The sequence below is a fragment of the Tursiops truncatus genome, chromosome 19 (assembly GCF_011762595.2).
Source record: "Tursiops truncatus isolate mTurTru1 chromosome 19, mTurTru1.mat.Y, whole genome shotgun sequence".
Classification (NCBI taxonomy): Eukaryota; Metazoa; Chordata; class Mammalia; order Artiodactyla; family Delphinidae; genus Tursiops; species Tursiops truncatus.
This window is the reverse complement of record NC_047052.1, coordinates 14729520-14747184: the sequence shown is the minus strand read 5'-3', so window position 1 is coordinate 14747184 and position 17665 is coordinate 14729520. Positions and strand designations below refer to the sequence as shown.

General features: G+C 38.7%; 2 protein-coding genes across 11 annotated transcripts in view; one reads left to right on the top strand and one right to left on the bottom strand.

Annotated features, from left to right (window-relative positions):
• The first annotated feature begins 1 nt into the window (after nt 1).
• LOC109550064 (polycystin-1-like protein 3) lies at nt 2-17176 on the top strand. 2 transcript variants are annotated; one of them, XM_073796848.1, is made up of 5 exons: nt 2-1088; nt 10368-10469; nt 12245-12379; nt 12773-12854; nt 15757-17176. In XM_073796848.1, exons 2-5 carry the CDS (start codon nt 10446-10448, stop codon nt 15795-15797), a joined length of 282 nt encoding a protein of 93 aa, XP_073652949.1. In that variant the 5' UTR covers nt 2-1088; nt 10368-10445; the 3' UTR covers nt 15798-17176. The 2 variants fall into 2 exon arrangements, with proteins under 2 accessions (XP_073652949.1, XP_073652950.1); XM_073796849.1 differs by lacking the exon at nt 2-1088 and having other exon boundaries at nt 8660-10469.
• IST1 (IST1 factor associated with ESCRT-III) overlaps nt 13458-17665 on the bottom strand; it is a 31356-nt gene continuing 27148 nt past the window's right edge. For 5 of the 9 annotated variants that reach the window (XM_019935571.3, XM_019935569.3, XM_019935568.3 and 2 more), the window contains 3 exons: nt 17172-17314; nt 16064-16112; nt 13458-14824 (listed from right to left, as the gene is read on the bottom strand). In XM_019935571.3, coding sequence (XP_019791130.1) covers nt 14639-14824; nt 16064-16112; nt 17172-17314 — 378 coding nt within the window. In that variant the 3' untranslated portion in view covers nt 13458-14638. The remainder of the gene's footprint in view (nt 14825-16063; nt 16113-17171; nt 17315-17665) is intronic. The other 4 variants (XM_073796845.1, XM_073796846.1, XM_019935573.3 and 1 more) reach the window with 4 other exon arrangements.

The following is a 17665-nucleotide window of genomic DNA, read 5'->3' as shown; positions in this document are numbered from 1 at the left end:
AACCTATTGATACAGCAGCACATTTCCCATCAAGAAAAGGGGGAATGAGAATTAAATGGAAAATATAGAAGAAGGGTGGAAAACTATTTTAAAATATTCACCTCGAAAAATTCTGGATTCCCTTAAGCAAGGCTGTAAGGTGAATGGAAGGACTCCTGAACTTGGAATCTTGAGATCTAATTGTGTGTTTCAGTAAGTCACTTTCTCTACCTGCAGAATGTAATAATGAAACTTGATCTACATCGCATGGTGGAGGGAAAATGAATATGCTTTGAAAAATAGATGTCCTGGGAATTCCTTGGTGGTCCAGTGGTTAGGACTCCGCGCTTCCACGGCAGGGGGCACGGGTTCGATCCCTGATGGGGGAACTAAGATCCCACATGTCACGCAGCATGGCCAAAAAAAAAACTGCTGTCCTGTAAGTGCAAGGTAACTGGTTCAACACGTCTAGTGTTTGGGTTATTGGATTCTCTGGACCAAAGAAGACAAATTCTGTTTTTATCATGCCTTCCCTTCTTGTGAACACAGACAATCTATAGATAACTGGGGAGGGGAAGGGGAGGAGATGAAAGGAGTGGTCTGGGGGGACATTTAGACCTAAGAACTAAAATACAACACTTGTGTGAGATTTTATGTATCTTATTTTTAAGTAAAATTTCTGATCAGTGGCAGAGTAATTCTGGGAAGGATATATGTAGATATCTATAGATATATAGAGAGATATTCCTAAGAGCCAAATGCTTTTGCTTATCTGTTTGCAATTATTAGGTTGAACCATATCAAATTGCCAACTTTTGACTGTTTTTGACCTGTAAAAGTCGGTCAGCTTAGGAAAAAAAGAAGAAAAACATAGAGGATTTCTAAGCTAACTACTCACCTGTGATTTTCTCTTCTAAAACTAGTACAAATACTCTTCCTTATCCTGTTGATGACTGCAGTCTACTCAGCACACAACTCCAACAGATTTTACCTCCGTCAAGCTATCCACAAGAGCTTTCCTTACCGCTTCTCAGAGATCAAACTTCTTAAGCATTTCTACCCCTGGGCCAGTAGCACCGTCCTTCCTAACCTGTACAGGGATTACAGAGGTAAGAACACAGTCCTGGGGCCCAGCCCTGCAAATGTGGGGTGCAGTTGGTTTTCCAAACACCCCTGCAGTAACCCATTAGAACACTGGAGAAAGGTCCGCTGGCTTTTTCAAAATGACTGCACCTCTGTGGGCACCCAAAGGTCCACTCCCAGGGCCCCATCTAAGCAGGTTCAGGTGTATGTCTGTTCACCCAAGGGTGATCAGGCCCATGAAGGCTGATTCCCACTGATGAGTTTCACAAGAGGCTGATAAACAAAATTGAGACTTTATTCACTAACAACATGAAAAGTAATTGGAGTGATCCCTGGGACTGGTTGCCTCCTTGTGAAGGAGGGAACCACATGTAGCTGAGAAGTTTGTTCTATAAGCACAAAACCACGAAAACAGTGTAACCAGAAAGATCTCCACACCAGATGATATTTTGATATATTGCCTGATGTGCAGTCATTCCCAAGTCTGTGATGTGTCTGTGTAACTTTTCTTGGTTATCCAGTTCAGTTCCACGAATATGTAGTAAACACCTAGTATGCTGGGAACTGTCCTAGGAGCTAATAAAATGATGGACATTACATGGTTTGTACCCTCAAAGAACCTCACCATCAAGAGGAGTTAGTATGGGGACTTCCCTGGTGGCACAGTGGTTGAGAATCCAGCTGCCAATGCAGGGGACACAGGTTCAAGCCCTGGTCCGGGAAGATCCCACATGCCGCGGAGTTAACTAAGCCCATGCGCCACAACTACTGAGCCTGTGCTCTAGAGCCTGCGAGCCACAACTACTGAAGCCTGTGCGCCTAGAGCCTGTGCTTCACAACAAGAGAAGCCACTGCAATGAGAAGCCCGTGCACCGCTACGAAGAGCAGCCTCCGCTCACCACAGCTAAAGAAAGCCCACGCGCAGCAACGAAGACCCAAACGCAGTCAAAAAACAAAGAAAAAAAAAGAGGAGTTAGTATGAATGCTTGGTTTTTTTTTAGATAATTTTTTATTTTTATTTTTTTCATTTGGCTGCATCGGGTCTTAGTTGCAGCACGCAGGATCTTTTCATTGCAGTGCATGGGCTCTTCATTGCGAAGCGCAGGCTTCTCTCTAGTTGTGGCGCGCGGGCTCAGTAGTTGCCACGCTCAGGCTTAGTTGCCCCACGGCATGTGGGATTTTCGTTCTCTGATCAGGGATCGAACCCACGTCCCTTGCATTGGAAGATGGATTCTTAACCACTCACCCACCAGGGAAGTCCCAGTATGAATGCTTCTTGTTCAGTATCTTTTCACCAGTTACCAACACCTTGCCATATTATAACTTTATATCTTATTAAGCTGTATTCTAGAAATTGTTACATTCATTAATCTCAGGATTGGTGGCTTTCTGTTGGGATTTGGAACATCTCCTAGGTTCCTGAAAAAAATCTGAATGATATGTTCATCTCAGCAAACATGTATAGTCGTTTTTTTAAAATTAATTTTTATTGGAGTATACTTGATTTACAATGTTGTGTTTCTGCTGTACAGCAAAGTGAATCAGTTATACATATATCCACTCTTTTTTAGAATCTATTCCCATATAGGTCATTACAGAGTACTGAGTTCCCCGTGCTATATAGCAGGTTCTTATTAGTTATCTATTTTATATATAATAGTGTGTATATACAATCCCAATCTTCCAATTTATCCTTCCCCCACTTTCCCCCTTGGTAAGCATAAGTTTGTTTTCTACATCTGTATAATCTTTTCTTAAATGTGTACTTGTTGCATTTAAGAGTTTTAACAGATGGCAACTTCTGTACCTTGCGTGTTGATTCTTTCTAGTTGAGTTTTAAATGGTGACAGTTCTAGGTTGAGGGCATATTCTGTTTGCAGTCAGTAACCGTCTATACTGACTTAAATAAAAAGTGAATCAGACCCTGGGTGGCTAAGGCTAGTGCCATCACAATAAGACATGTTCTCCTCTTAGACTCCTTTGCTTTACAGTATAGTGTTGTGGTCCAAAGGCGCAGACTCAGAAGGCTGCCCAGACTGCCCAGGTTCACATCCTTGCTCTCCACTTACCAGCAGTGTGTTCTTGGGTAAATTACTCAACCTCCTGTGCCTCAGTTTCCCCATCTGTACAATGGGGATAATCTTAGGACCTACCCTGTAAGATAGATGTGAAGATTAAAACCTTAGTAGATCTAACTGCTTAGAACAGTGTCGGGCACATACTGTTCGGTCGATGGGTGTTAGCTATTGTTATTAACTGGGGCAGTTGGAGCTCTGGTTGTACTAGAACCACAGAGTTTACATGAGTTACCTGGACATACTAAGGAAGAGCAGCAGCAATCTGCAGATGTAGATAATGAAATAGAATTAGGTAGATATGGGGTAAACAGCAGTAAAAATTGTAACTAACATTTTTTAACTCTTCAACTGCTAAAAAATTTTCGCTTTCAGAATTGATGTAGCCCAGTCCCATTAGTCCACTTGTTTTCAGGAATATTGAAGCCCAAGCCATTCATGGCAGATAATCTGTATCCTGTAAATAAATCTGTATCCTATAAAAACAGAACTTTCCTAAATAGCCTAGTCCAATGTTGAAACACATTTAGGGAAGAATTTTTTTTGTAGGATTTAATTAAAATTCCTCTTGCAGCAATTTAAACTTTATCTCTTTTGACTTTCTTCTGAGGTGAAAAAACACTAATCACAATTCTAGAATTGCACAGTTTTTATTTAAGAAATATAAAGTAAGGCCATCTTTGAAGGTTAAGTCACCCTTTACCTTTCTCTTTTATCTTCTGCAGGACCCTAGGTCCTTTAATAACCTACTGCAAACCTCTCCCTGCCAAATTTTGTAACATAACCTTTTTCTTTCATGTTAAAACATTTTTCATAATTAAAACATGAATATGTAGAAAATCCATATGTACCATGATGTATATTGTGCAACTCTCCTTTATCCCCTGATCCCCCTTCTCTCTTTCCTAGAGGCAACTACATTCCCAATTGATTATACAGACATACCTCACTTTACTGCATTTCACCTTACTGCACTTCGCAGATACTGCATGTTTTCTTTAACAAACTGAAGATGTGGCAGCCCTGTGTCAAGCAAATTCATTGGCGCCACTTCTCCAACAGCATTTGCTCACTTCGTGTCTCTGTGTCACATTTTGGTAACTCTCGAAATATTTCAAACTTTTTCATTATTATATTTGTTAGGGTGACTTGTGATCAGTGATCTTGGATGTTACTATTGCTAAAAGAAGGCTCAGGTGATGATTAGCATTTTTTAGCAATAAAGTATTTTTAATTTAGGTGTATGTACATTGTTTAGACATAATGGTATTGTACACTTAATAGACTATAATACAATGTAAACATAACTTTTTTTTTTTTTTGGCCACACCGCACGGCCTGTACTATCTTAGTTCCCCAACCAGGGATTGAACCCGGGCCCCAGCAGTGAAAGCGCCAAGTCCTACCTAACCACTGGATAGCCAAAGAATTCCCTAAACATAACTTTTATATGCACTGGGAAACCAAAAAATTCATGTGACTTGCTTTATTGCAGTGGTCTAGAACCAAACCCATAGTATCTCCAAGGTATACTTGTAAATTCTTTCAGAGGTAATCTATACATTTGCAAATACATTAGATGATAAATAGCAGCATACTATACACATTGTCATGCCTTTTTGCCTTTTCCCCTCAATTTGCCTGGAGATTGTTCCATCAGCATATATAAAGCTGTCCCTTTTTATGTTTTATTCATTTACTATATAGTATGCCATTGCGTGGATGTACCATAAGTTTTATGACCAGTTCCCTATTAATAGACACTTAGATTGTTTCCACTCTTATACTGTTAACAATAATACTACCATTTATACCCTTTTACGTATGTAATTTCACTCATGTGCAAATATATCTGTAAGATAAGTACCTTGAAAAGACTTGCTAAAAATGTATATCCATTTTTCATTTAGAAAGATATTGCCAAATTGTTCTCCTCAATTGTACCAATTAATGTTCCCATGAGCAATGTATTAGATCTGCCCACATCGCCAACAGTTCAGTGAACATTGGTGTTTTCATACAATACAGGTAACTCTGAAATATACAAAAGGTTTGCGACTGCACTCATGAGAAAATGCAAGTTTAAACTAAGGAACCGTTTTTCACCTCTCATATGGACAAAACTTGCCTCTGCTCTTGCCCTTCTTCATTCCATCTTCCCCATATTATTTTTTTACAACATAAATGTGTTTTGTCCCTGTTCAAAACCTCCCAATGGATTCCATCATACTTAAAAGCCCAAACCCTTTCTAAAGTTTACTCTAGGGCCTTCCCTGTCCAGAGCTGTAGCTACATCTGTTACTTCTCCTACCCTCATTCTGACCCTCATTCACTCTAATTCAGCCACACAAGCTTCTGTGCTCTCCTTAAACACGATGCACATGCTCTTGCCTTGGAACTTGCTGTTGCCCTGACGTTTGCATTGGGAGCTCCAAACTTTATTAGGGTCTTTCTCATAAGCCACCTCCTCTTAGAAACCTCTAATCATCCTGTAAATAAACAGCACTGCTCCCTCCTCACAGAACACTCTCTATCCCCTCTTCCTACTCAGTTTATTCTTTTTTTAATTAATTTTTTATTTATTCATTCATTTTTGGCTGCGTTGGGTCTTCGTTGCTGTGCGTGGGCTTTCCCTAGTTGCGGTGAGTGGGGGCAACTCTTCTTCGTTGCGGTGCGCGGGCTTCTCACTGCGGTGGCTTCTCTTGTTGCCGGAGCACGGGCTCTAGGCGCGCAGGCTTCAGTAGTTGTAGCACGCGGGCTTAGTTGCTCCGCGGCTCAGTTTTCTTCATAGCACAATTATTACCTGAATATTGTTTGGTTATTGCCTGTCTCCCTCCCTCTTCAAATGTGAATGCTCTGTGGACAGGGACTCTTGTCCACTGCTGTGTTCCCAGCACCTAGAACAGGACCTGGTGTATGTGAGCACTCAATACATACTGATTGAGAGAAAGAATGAATCAGTGTCATTCTATAATTTTTGCCCATTTTTCATTGGGCTGCTTGGTTTTGTTTGCTTGTTTTGATAAATGGGAGCTTTTTATGTATTAAGAGCTCGTTCAGTTGTAGAGATTTAGATATTTATACAGAAACAAAATAAGGATTTATAAAAATTAATTTAGGGAATTGGTAGCTTATGATGTTCTATCTGGGAGTGTGGTATGCTTTTTCTATTCTCATCTGCATTTGTATCCCTCAGTAATATTAAATTCTCTTCATATAATTCTTGCACATCTCGTTAGGCTTATCTTTTGTGGTCTATTGTGAATGAGATTTTATTTCACTATAGTTTCTAAGTAAATATTGTTTGAATATATGAAGGCTATTGATTTTATTATATTTAGTACCCAGCCAGCTTGCTTAATTTTTTTGTTAAGTAATAGTTTTTAGGTTCTCTTTTCTCCCCAGCTTTATTGAGGTACAATGGAGAAATTAAAATTGTATATATTTAAGGTACAATGTGATGTTTTGATATATGAATAAATTGTGAAATGTCCACCACAATCAAACTAATTAACATATCCATCACCTCACACGGTTACATGTTTTGTTTTTAGTGTGATAAGAACTCTTATTCTCTAAGCAAATTTCAAGTATACAATATATTAACTATAATCTATAAACTATAATCATGCTATACATTAGATCTCCAGGACTTATTGATTTTAAAACTAAAAGTTTGTATACTCTGACTGACATCCACCCATCCTCCTCCCCACCCCAGCCCCTGGTAACCACCATTCTACCCTCTGGTTCTGTAAGTTCGACTTTTAAAAATTGCACTTATAAGAGATCATACATGTTTCTTTGTTTGGCTTATTTCATATCTTCACTTTCGTGAATAATCCTGCTATGAACATGGGAGTGCAGATATCTCTTCAAGATGCTGATTTCATTTCCTTTCAATATATAGCCAGTAGTAGGATTACTGGATCATCTAGTAGCTCTGTTTTTAATTTTTTGAGGAACCTCCATGCTGTTTTCCATAATGGCTGTACCAACTTACATTCCCACCAACAGGGCTCCTTTCTCCAAACCCTCACCAACATTTGTTATTTCTTGTCTTCTTGATAATAGCCATCCTAACAGTCATGAGGTGATATCACATTGCAGTTTCGGTTTGTTATTTCCTTGATGATTAGTGATTTTTACATATACCTGTTGGTCATTTGTATTTCTTTAGAAAAATGTGTATTCAGGTCCTTTGCCCATTTTTTAATCAGGATGATTTTTTTTTTGGTATTGAGTTGTATGAGTTCTTTATGGATTTTGGATTTTAACCCCTTATCAGATATATAGTTTGCAAATATTTTCTCCCACTTCATAGGCTGCCTTTTGTTTATTGTTTCCTTTGCTGCACAGAAACTTTTTAGTTTGAGGTAGTCCCACTTGTTATAGCTTTTGTTGCCTGTGCATTTAGCGTCATATCCAAAAAACTGCCAAGACCAGGGTCAAGAAGCTTCTTCTATTTTCTCATAGGAATTTTGCAGTTTCAGGTCTAAGGTTTAAGTTGTTAATCCATTTGATTTTTTGAATATGGCAAAATAAAAGTGTCCAACTGCATTCTTTTGCATGTGGAAATCCAGTTTTCCTAGCATTATTTGTTGAAGAGACTAGCCCCATTGTGTATTCTTGGCACCCTTGTCATAGATTAGTTGGCCGAATCTATGGGTGTGGGTTTAATTCTGGGTTTTCTATTCAGTTCCATTGTTCTATGTATCTGTTTTTATCCCAATATCATAGTATTTTGATTACTATAGTTTTGCAATATAGTTTGAAATCAGGAAGTGTGATGCTTCCAGCTTTGTTCATCTTTCTCAAGATTATTTTGGCTATTCATGGTATTTTTGTGGTTCCATACAAATTTTAGGATTTTCTCTATTTCTGGGGAAAATGCCACTGGAATTTTGATAGAGATTGCATTGAATCTGTAGATCACTTTGTGTAGTATGGACATTTAAACAATATTAACTCTTCCAATCCATGAATGTGGGAAATCTTCCCATTTACTTTTGTCTTTTTCATATCTTTCATCAATCTCTTATAGTTTTCATTGAACAGATTTTTCACCTCGGTTAAATTTATTCCCAAGTGTATTATTCTTTTTGATGTTATTGTAAATGAGACTTTAATTCCTTTTTCAGCTAGTTGTTAGTGTAACAAAATGCAACTGATTTTTGTATTTTGATTTTTTATTCTGTAGCGTTACTGAATTCATTTTTTTTAACAGGTTTTTGGTGGAGTCTTTAGGGTTTCTATATATAAGACCATGTCATCTGCAAAGACAGTTTTACTTCCTCCTTTCTTATTTGGATGCCTTTTATTTATTTTTCTTACCTAACATCTCTGGCTAGGACTTCCAGTACTGTGTTGAATAGATGTGGTGAGAGTTGGCATCCTTGTCTTGTTCCTTATCTTAGAGGAAGAGCTTTTCACAATTGAGTATGATGTTAGCTGTGAGCTTGACATATATGGCCTTTATTATGTTGAAGTACATTCCTTCTTGCCTAATTTGTTGAGAGTTTTTATCATTAAAGGTTGTTAAATTTTGTTGAATGCTCTTTCTGCATCTGTTGAGATCATGTCTTTTTTTTTTAACATCTTTATTGGAGTATAATTGCTTTAAAATGGTGTGTTAGTTTCTGCTTTATAACAAAGTGAATCAGTTATACATATACATATGTTCCCATATCTCTTCCCTCTTGCATCTCCCTCCCTCCCACCCCTCTAGGTGGTCACAAAGCACCAAGCTGATCTCCCTGTGCTATGCGGCTGCTTCCCACTAGCTAGCTATTTTATGTTTGGTAGTGTATGTATGTCCATGCCACTCTCTCACTTTGTCACAGCTTACCCTTCCCCCTCCCCATATCAAGTCCATTCTCTAGTAGGTCTGTGTCTTTATTCCCATCTTACCCCTAGGTTCTTCATGACGATTTTTTTTTCTTAGATTCCATATATATGTGTTAGTATACGGTATTTTTCTTTCTGACTTACTTCACTCTGTATGACAGACTCTAGGTCCATCTACCTCACTACAAATAACTCAATTTCGTTTTGTTTTATGGCTGAGTAATATTCCATTGTATATATGTACAATGGAGATGTTTTTAACCCTTCATTCTTTTAATATGGTGTATCACATTTATTGACTTACATGGGATCTTAGTTTCCTGACCAGGGATCGAACCCACAACCCCCTGCAGTGGAAAATACAGAGTCCTAACCACTGGACCACCAGGGAAGTCCGAGAATTTAAAAGTTTAAATGTTTGATAGAATTCACCCATGAAGCTATCTGGTCCTGGGCTTTTCTTTGTTGAGAGGTTTTTGATTACTGCTTCAGTCTCCTTACTTATACTTCATATGTTCAGGTTTTCTGTTTATTCATTATTCAGTTGTATGTTTGTAGCAATTTATCCATTTTTTCTAGGTTATCCAGTTTGTTGCCGTGTAATTATTCCTAGTAGTCTCTTATGATCCTTTGTATTTTTGTGGTATCAATTATAATGTCTCCTCTTTCGTTTATGTAATTTTATTTATTAGAATCCTTTTTCTTTTCTTGGTTAGTCTAGCTAAAGGCTTGTCACTTTTGTTGTTCAAAAAAGCTAACTTTTTTTTCTGTTGTCTTTCTAGTCGCTATTTCTGCTCTAATCTTTATTACTTCATTTCTTCTTGTAACTTTAGGCTCAGTTACTAGTTCCTTGAGCAGCAAAGCTAGGTTTTTTATTTGAGATTTTTATTAATGTAAGCATTTATTGCTATAAACTTCCCTCTTAGAACTGCTTTTGCTGCATCTAGCGTCTGTCTTTTCCTAAGTTCTGTAGTCTTGGAATCACATTGCTTCCCTTAGAAAAGGTCACTAAATGGAAAACCATCAGTTCAAGTTGGCAATGAGTTTTGGAGAAGACAGTGGAGCTGGTTTTAGTTGTGTAGGCCCATAGTTAACTAGCAGTATGATAAACTCAAGACATTTGTTTCATCTCTAAAATGGGGATAACATTTAGTTCACAGGATGAACTATATGGAAGTCAAATTTATATGAAAACACTGTAATTACAGAAGAATTCTATGTAGTTTTTAGGCATAGCAATTTGAATGGCCACTAAGGAACTTCCTTAATTTCTATTCCATTGTTTCTACCTTGACCTCACCATTATCAAGCACCTCAGGACCCAAAGAAGTGCAGTCCCCTCTACTGCTCTCCACCCCCATCTGACAGTTCTCTCTTTTTCAGTTTAACCTGCTGTTTGGATGGAGCATCTCTGACTACCGAACTTGTCTCAGTTCAGCAGTGACTGTTGTTGGTCTCCTGATGGGAATCTCTCATCACAAGGAGGTAAAAACCCTATTCCTGGTTTCCCTGCAGAATTCTATTTGGCTTAATATATCAAACAAGGGGAGAATTGCTTATAAGAGCAGCCCCTACTGTACCACTGCATACTGGAAAAGGGAGAAACGTAGTTCCTTTGCCATTATTTTATGGTATTACCTATAGATACTGTATAGCTTTTGAGTGGCTGTTACCTTCAGAAATCCTTCCTTTCCTAAGCACATAGTCCCACCTTTCTCACTTCTTCTATCCTTAATCTTACTGCCAAAGACACTGGGCCTGAACTTGTGTTCTCACACCTGGCCAGATTAACATGATTGCTACTGCTTTCTCAACGGCCCTTTGAAGGGTACAATTGGAAGTGACTTAAAAAAGAAAAATTAGGGAGGTACAAGTCCAGAAAGAACTGCAGTTATTTCTGTTTATAAATACTAATTTCAGAGAGGCTGTTATTTTCTCCCAGGAACTACCTACACAAATCCCTTTCTACTCAACATAAAAAATAAAGTAGGAAACCCAGGTGAGGTTTTGGGTTCCAAACACTAGCACATATAGATTTGATAAGAAAAAAACTGCAATTCAAATTAGTGAAACTGGCAAGATTTTCATCAAAGCTCATCATTCTGATACTCTAGAAATCAAAGGTTACTAATTAAAATGGGTAAATGAACATAGTTTCTAACGTGGAAAGTTACCACCACCTTCCTAAAATCTAAGAAAGATTAACATAACTGCTATTTTGGGTGGACTGTTTTGTTGTGGTTCCAGCCCCAATCACTAGGGAATGAAGTCCTCACCCCTGGAACACTTTATATACTAAAGCTCTTAAAGAAGTAACAATCATAATAAACTTTTGCTGACACCTACTTTTTGACTTAAAAGGGAAAATGGAGTATACTTACTGGGAATAGTCTTGCATCACAAACTCAGCGTTTGCCCAAACTGTTTGGTTTACCTGGAGTTATGATTAAGCTCTTTTAAAATAAGTAGATATAAGCTGGCAGCCATTATAATATCTCTGTCACAGAGATTTCCATCACAATAGTATTTATTGCAAGTATTCATCCTCTAAGTTGTTGGGTGTTTTTTTTTTTTAAACAGTGCCCAGTGGCAATAATGAATGAGCCAATACCAAAGGAAAATAATCATTTTTAAAAGGAACACCTAAATTAAAGAATTTGGAAACCAAATTTTACTGGAAACCATTCTAGTAAGAGAAAGATCTCTTTGTACTGAAAAGGCAAGAATGGCAAAACTCAGTAATTATACTTTTAAAGATAACGATTAAAAAAAATCTAGAAAAAGCAGTAAAAGCCAGTTTTCTATGGCTAACCTTTTAAACTGTATTGAAATGCTCCTATGTTCAGAGTAGAAAGTGCTTGGAATGGCAGAGACAGTTTTCATTATCACTGCTGGTATCTATGTATTTTTTCCAACACACTTTTGCTATTCCTTGAAGCTTCCATGTTTAGAAATATTTTCCAGAATTGCCAACAACTCACAAGGGCTTTGAGTCACTTATAATTCCATTACAACTCACCTGTTTTCTTCTTGTGAAAGCCCTGAAGGCACAATTATTTACACTCTTACAGTCAGTCACTCTTGCTTTTCTGTCCACTCAAAAGTATTTTCCTTTTTAATATTTTTGCTTTTCTAGTTTCCACCAGACATAAGTGTTTCCTTACGTGAATATATCCCAAATGTTAGCATATATCTTACATTTTTAAAGTAGATATTAAACTCTCAGTGTTTAAATTCGAAATGTCCTATTGTCTTTTCAGGTTATTGCTTTAAACCCAGTCCTGGGCTCCTTTCTTATTCTCCTAACCAGTGTCGTTTTGATGGTATTTGTGATCATTAACCTTTTTGTTTCTGCCATTTTAATGACCTTTGGTAAAGAAAGAAAGTCCTTTAAGGTAAGTAACTCTGACTCAGTAATTGAAATATAAACCATATCATGATTTTATCACTGGAAAAGCTCAATTTTAGCTGCTCTTAAGATTACAGACTGACATAACGCACAGTATCAGCATACTCCCTTTATTAGTCTCCACAGCTCTGCCAACCATTTTCCTAGGAAACCCAATTTACCAAAAGTACATTATGTTCTACATCCACTGTCCTATAAATAGCTGACCCTCCACTGTTAAGTAGCAGAAACACTCCAAGGCCTGACAGTAAACCATTAAAGGAAACAGTATCTTTACACTTTATATCTACTTTTTAAAAAATATATCTTTGGTACTTTTTTCCTCCACCATTAGCAGCAATTTCGATTTCCTTGCTTTTCTCTTTTTGTCTTCCAACAGACTCAGAAAGAAGCTGCACTGATGGATATGCTGCTACTGAAGCTCTCAAGTTTGTTAGGAATACAGCAACACCAGAACACATGTAAGTAAGCAAACGGCTGTAACAGCAATGGCCACTGACAAATGAAGTTTCAAAAGATTAATCCTGTTACCTCTTCGCTTGGCTTATTACTTATTAGTATATTAATACTGCTATTTGCATGGTGTACTTTAGAAAATTATAGATGTTTATAATATACTTAGTTAATTTTGTTAGTGAAGAATCAAAATCCCCTTAGCTGCAGATTCTTATGTTTATGGAACTTGGCACTATCAAAGGGTTAACACTGCAAGAGTGGTGCAGGATAAACCAGCTCTGCTGCCAAACAAACACCAAGTAACATCATTCATGTTCCAGGATGACTATGGGAAACATGAGTCAGAAGTAAGCTCACTGCAACTTTAATTAAAGATACAAGCATGAGATCTGGCTAAGGGGGAGCCCTGTACAGAGAAGTAACCAAGCCAACTCACAGGTAACAATCTGGGCTTAAATACTGAGATCGAAATGGGCCCCTTACTCCCCAGGCATCCTACCCAGGGAGCCAATAAGGTCTGGCTTGTGCCCAGTATGGGTCACTTGCTTAAATACTCTCCACTAAAATCCTGACCCTCGTCATTTGACCAAAACAATGGAGAAAGCGGGGCACAGAATTTTTAACTTTATTAGCAGCTACTGAGCCATGACATACAAATCAATCAAAAACATTAAAGTTGCTTGAAACAAGTGTGTACAGATACACCACACAGAAGCCGAAGTCGTATCTTCCGGTCCCAAATCCATCCTTGTGGGGAAGGATGGCCTTAGCTAGGGGGCAAAACAGTAAGAGTCTCATCCGTCAAGGGAAGGAGCAAAACACCTACAGCCACATGGGCACCAAAAATTTATCTGAGATCAGTTTTTAAAGGTTCTCTTGATCATAACGTTTTCAAATGAAAACAGGAACCCCTCTTCACCTGTAGGCTTTCCAGCTCACTACTCAAGAGACTTGAATATTTCTATTAAGGCTACTGGAAGCCCACCTTAGCCTTGAATGGTGACTTTTGCCCAGTATGTGGCCAGCAATGCAATCCAACAGAACATGCCATGGGGAAAAACAGGAATTTATATACAGTGCTGCCCTCTATTAAAAGGGAACACAGCACTCGAAATAAAGCAAAAGGCCACAGAGGGCTCCCTGAGAATCCAGTAGAACTAAGAGAGGCCTTCAACTTTCCAAAGTTTGCAACTGGATCCAGGTGGAACAGTGCCCTGCAGCAAGGAGTAGTGTGTATGTCAATGAGAAGACCCAGCTTCTAAGAACTGTTACAATGGCTTCCTGAGCCATTTTCTCTCTCCCATTCAAATTAGAGCAAGAAAATAGACAACTTGGCCTTGAATCCCACTCACCACCAATCCCTCTGTACGGAGGGCTTTGTTTCTAAGTCTAGAACCTCAGCACAGAGCTGAGACACTTCATGAAGTACTCTCCTCCACCATCCGGCCATCTTTGACAGCTCTCCCCTTCTCACTCCCCTGTGGAGAGATGGTGGGACAGGAAGGAGAGAAATGGGATCACACTGACAGGAAATGGACAAGCAAGGCTGCCAGGAGCCAGCTGCTCCAACCTCACAATCTCCAGTTGTTAGTCTCTCAGGAGCAATGGAGAACCGGAAAGCAGCAGAGTGTGTCAGAGCAGGAAGAGAGCCCAGAGGAAGAGTGTACTCAGTGATGGTTAACAGATGAAGCAGAATTTCATGGAGATTCTTTGTTACAAGGAGAAATTGCTCAGTCTCATTTCCCAGAACTTGGACCTTGCCTGGTTTAGGAAGCCTATGTTTTCTTTTTCAGCTCTTCAAATCTCCGGGAAAGATCATCAAAGTCAATGTCTTCAGAGGCTGAGGTGTTGGCACCAGCAGATGCAGTTGGTAGTGTGTCTGGCACAGATGGCAATTCTGGCAGTACAAAGTTGTCATAGGTATCCACGGGTCTGGAAGGGGGCTTTGCAGAAGCTTCTGGCTTGGGTCCAGGACCTAATTAAATTACAGTAAGGAGCACAGTGTTAAAAATGCCAGTGGCTCAGATCCTCAAACCCCACAATCCCCCCTGGCAGAAACAATAAAATAATCAAAATACTGGAGAAAACATTGTTTTTTAAAAAATAATTCTAAAGGTCAATAAAAATTTTCAGACAATTAACAGCTACGTTTTCCAATTATGGTTGAATATGTTTTACTTTCCTACAGTGAGAAAAAAGTTTAAGGGAAAGTCAAAGTGTGGTGCATGGGGCTTAGGTACACAGCATTCATTTCAATGGACTGTCCCCTTTCACAAAGGTCTACTCCCATAAGAAAGTCCAAGAAATGGTACTAGAATTCTATTGGGATGAGCTACTCTTTAAGGCTTATGGGAAAAAAATTTTATATGGAATGTTAACATCCATACCGTTTGATGTAACAGAATGTGATCTGTATTTCTAGTCTTCCGTTTTGTATCTTACAAGTTAAAATCATCGCCCTCTCTACCTACTGTATGTTTCCATTTGTATCTAAGTTCTAGAACAGGCAACCTAAACCATAGTTTTAGGAAATAAGAACAGTGCTTGCCTCTGGGATGGAACTGACTAGAAAGGAACACAAGGTAACTTTCTGGGGTGATAGAAATGTTTTGTATCTTTACTGAGGTGGTGGTTACATAATGCATGTGTGTGGAGACACATCAAAACTCATCACAATATACACTTCTGTGTATTTTTTGTATGTAAATTATACCTCAATGAAACTGTCCCAATTTAAAAAAATATTCCCCTCTGGGTTTCTGAAGTGCTGGTAGTGTTTTAATTTTTCAGTGAATGGCTACATGAGCATGCTTGCTTTGTGAAAAGTCACTGAGCTATACACTTATGATTTATGTCTGTTTCCCCCTCTTTAATGCCCAAATTTAAAAACAATTTTGGTATTTCCAGGCACAGTGGAAATGGAAGCAGCAGGAACATACCGAACTTGAGGATGACTGAAAACTGCAAGGTGAAAAAGAATAATGATACCACTACCAGAAACAGAAACTTGGGAGATTCTTTGGAGCCACGAAAGATCTTTTCTTTTTGGAAGTGGGAAATCCTGAGTTCTATTTCCACCATACTGCATTTGGGGAGAGAACGTGGCATGTAGGTAGAATGCCACAAGCATAAAAACAATCTGAGGGAGGAACAGAGATGAGAAAACAGCAAAGGGTTCAGTACTGAGAAACTCTCAAGAGGGTTTCTGACTCACCAATGATCTGTGCAGAAGAGACATTCTTATCAGCATTAATGTCATCAACCTGAAACACAAAGATCATGACCAAAGGAGAAAGCAATGGCATCACTGGTGAAAGTAATGGTACAAGCCCATGTGTGTTGCAAAAGCTAAGCTGCTCAGCAAAAGCAACAGAAACTGCTCCAAAGAAACTGCCCCTCCGCCCCCTATACTCCTTTCCTGATCTTCTTCCAACCAGACAGATACCATGTTGAACTCATAACTGCCAAGCAGAGGAAAAGAAAATTCTTACCACACCATAACATCTCTCTTTAATCTGTTACCTTCACCTTCCAGGCAGAGAGAAAGCATTCTAAACCACCGCATTCATCTCCAAGAACCAAGTCCTCAAATAATAACAAAGATCTTCTACCTCGTTCCTAGAAACAGCTGTGGGCAATGCTTCAATGCGTGCAAAACCAAAACATAAAAATTCAGGCCCAATGTAAAAACCAAAGGAAAGAACACTAAGCAAGCTCAGGAACAGGGCGATCTCCCTAGATGAGCAAACAAGGCTGGCAGAAAAGTCATCTAATTCTCAACCAAAACCGTTACAACCACCTACAGTTCAAGGCATCATTACCATATTAGCAATAACAGCAAGCTCTAACTATAAGACTAAAATATAAAATTAATGCTATAGGCTGAAATTTACTAGACACTTATCTGTTTAAGACAAAAATCTGGTTCTTATTCCTTTACACAGTGTTGAGAATTTATAAAACTGGTATTTCAATTATTATATTCTAGTACCAAGACTGTACCAGCTCAATATGATTCTCTGCCTAGTCTAAAAAAAAGTCTGATCAAGTGCCCTACCCCAACTTTCCAAGATCTGCAGCTCCTTCCTGATTCCTGGCTTAACTGCAGACAAAGCATTGCCACCAACGATGCTGCCACCACCACCACCACCACCACCACCCCCCCCCATTTCCAGGGTAAAATTAAAGCAACACAAGAATCCAAAGCATAGAGCAATGCCAGTACTAGTTGATCAAAACTTTGCCTTCCCTGTGGCCATTATTTTGCTCTCTCTTCATGGATTCACTCTCCTGCTGCTTATAAAAGAGGCTCAGGCACTTACAGATTCATATGATGGGGGAGTTGCTGGTATCTGAGGTGGATGAATATTGGGAAAGGTCTGATAAGTTCCCATTGGCAATCCATTGAAATCCGACTGCAAGAGGAGAAAGGCAACATCAGAGACATTGCCCCGATCTGCAATTTCTGAAGTGTGTAAATAGGAAAGGAGAAATAAATATGTGTGTGTATACAACTATTTTCTCAATGTGTATATATTCACATTGAATACATATATATATATATTCAAGATATATATTTAATACATGTATTCAAGAGCCCTAAAAGAAAAAGTGCCTAAAAGGACCACATGTGATTAGGAAGAATCCAGATTTTTAAAGATCTGTACCCAAAGGCTATTCTTCAAATTACTAAATTGCCTCAATGTCTACAAGGGAAGCTTCTTACCAGACTTTCTTTTTTGGGGGAGAGGAGACGACCGCACTGCACAACACGTGGGATCTTAGTCCCCTGACCAGGGATCGAACTCACGCCCCA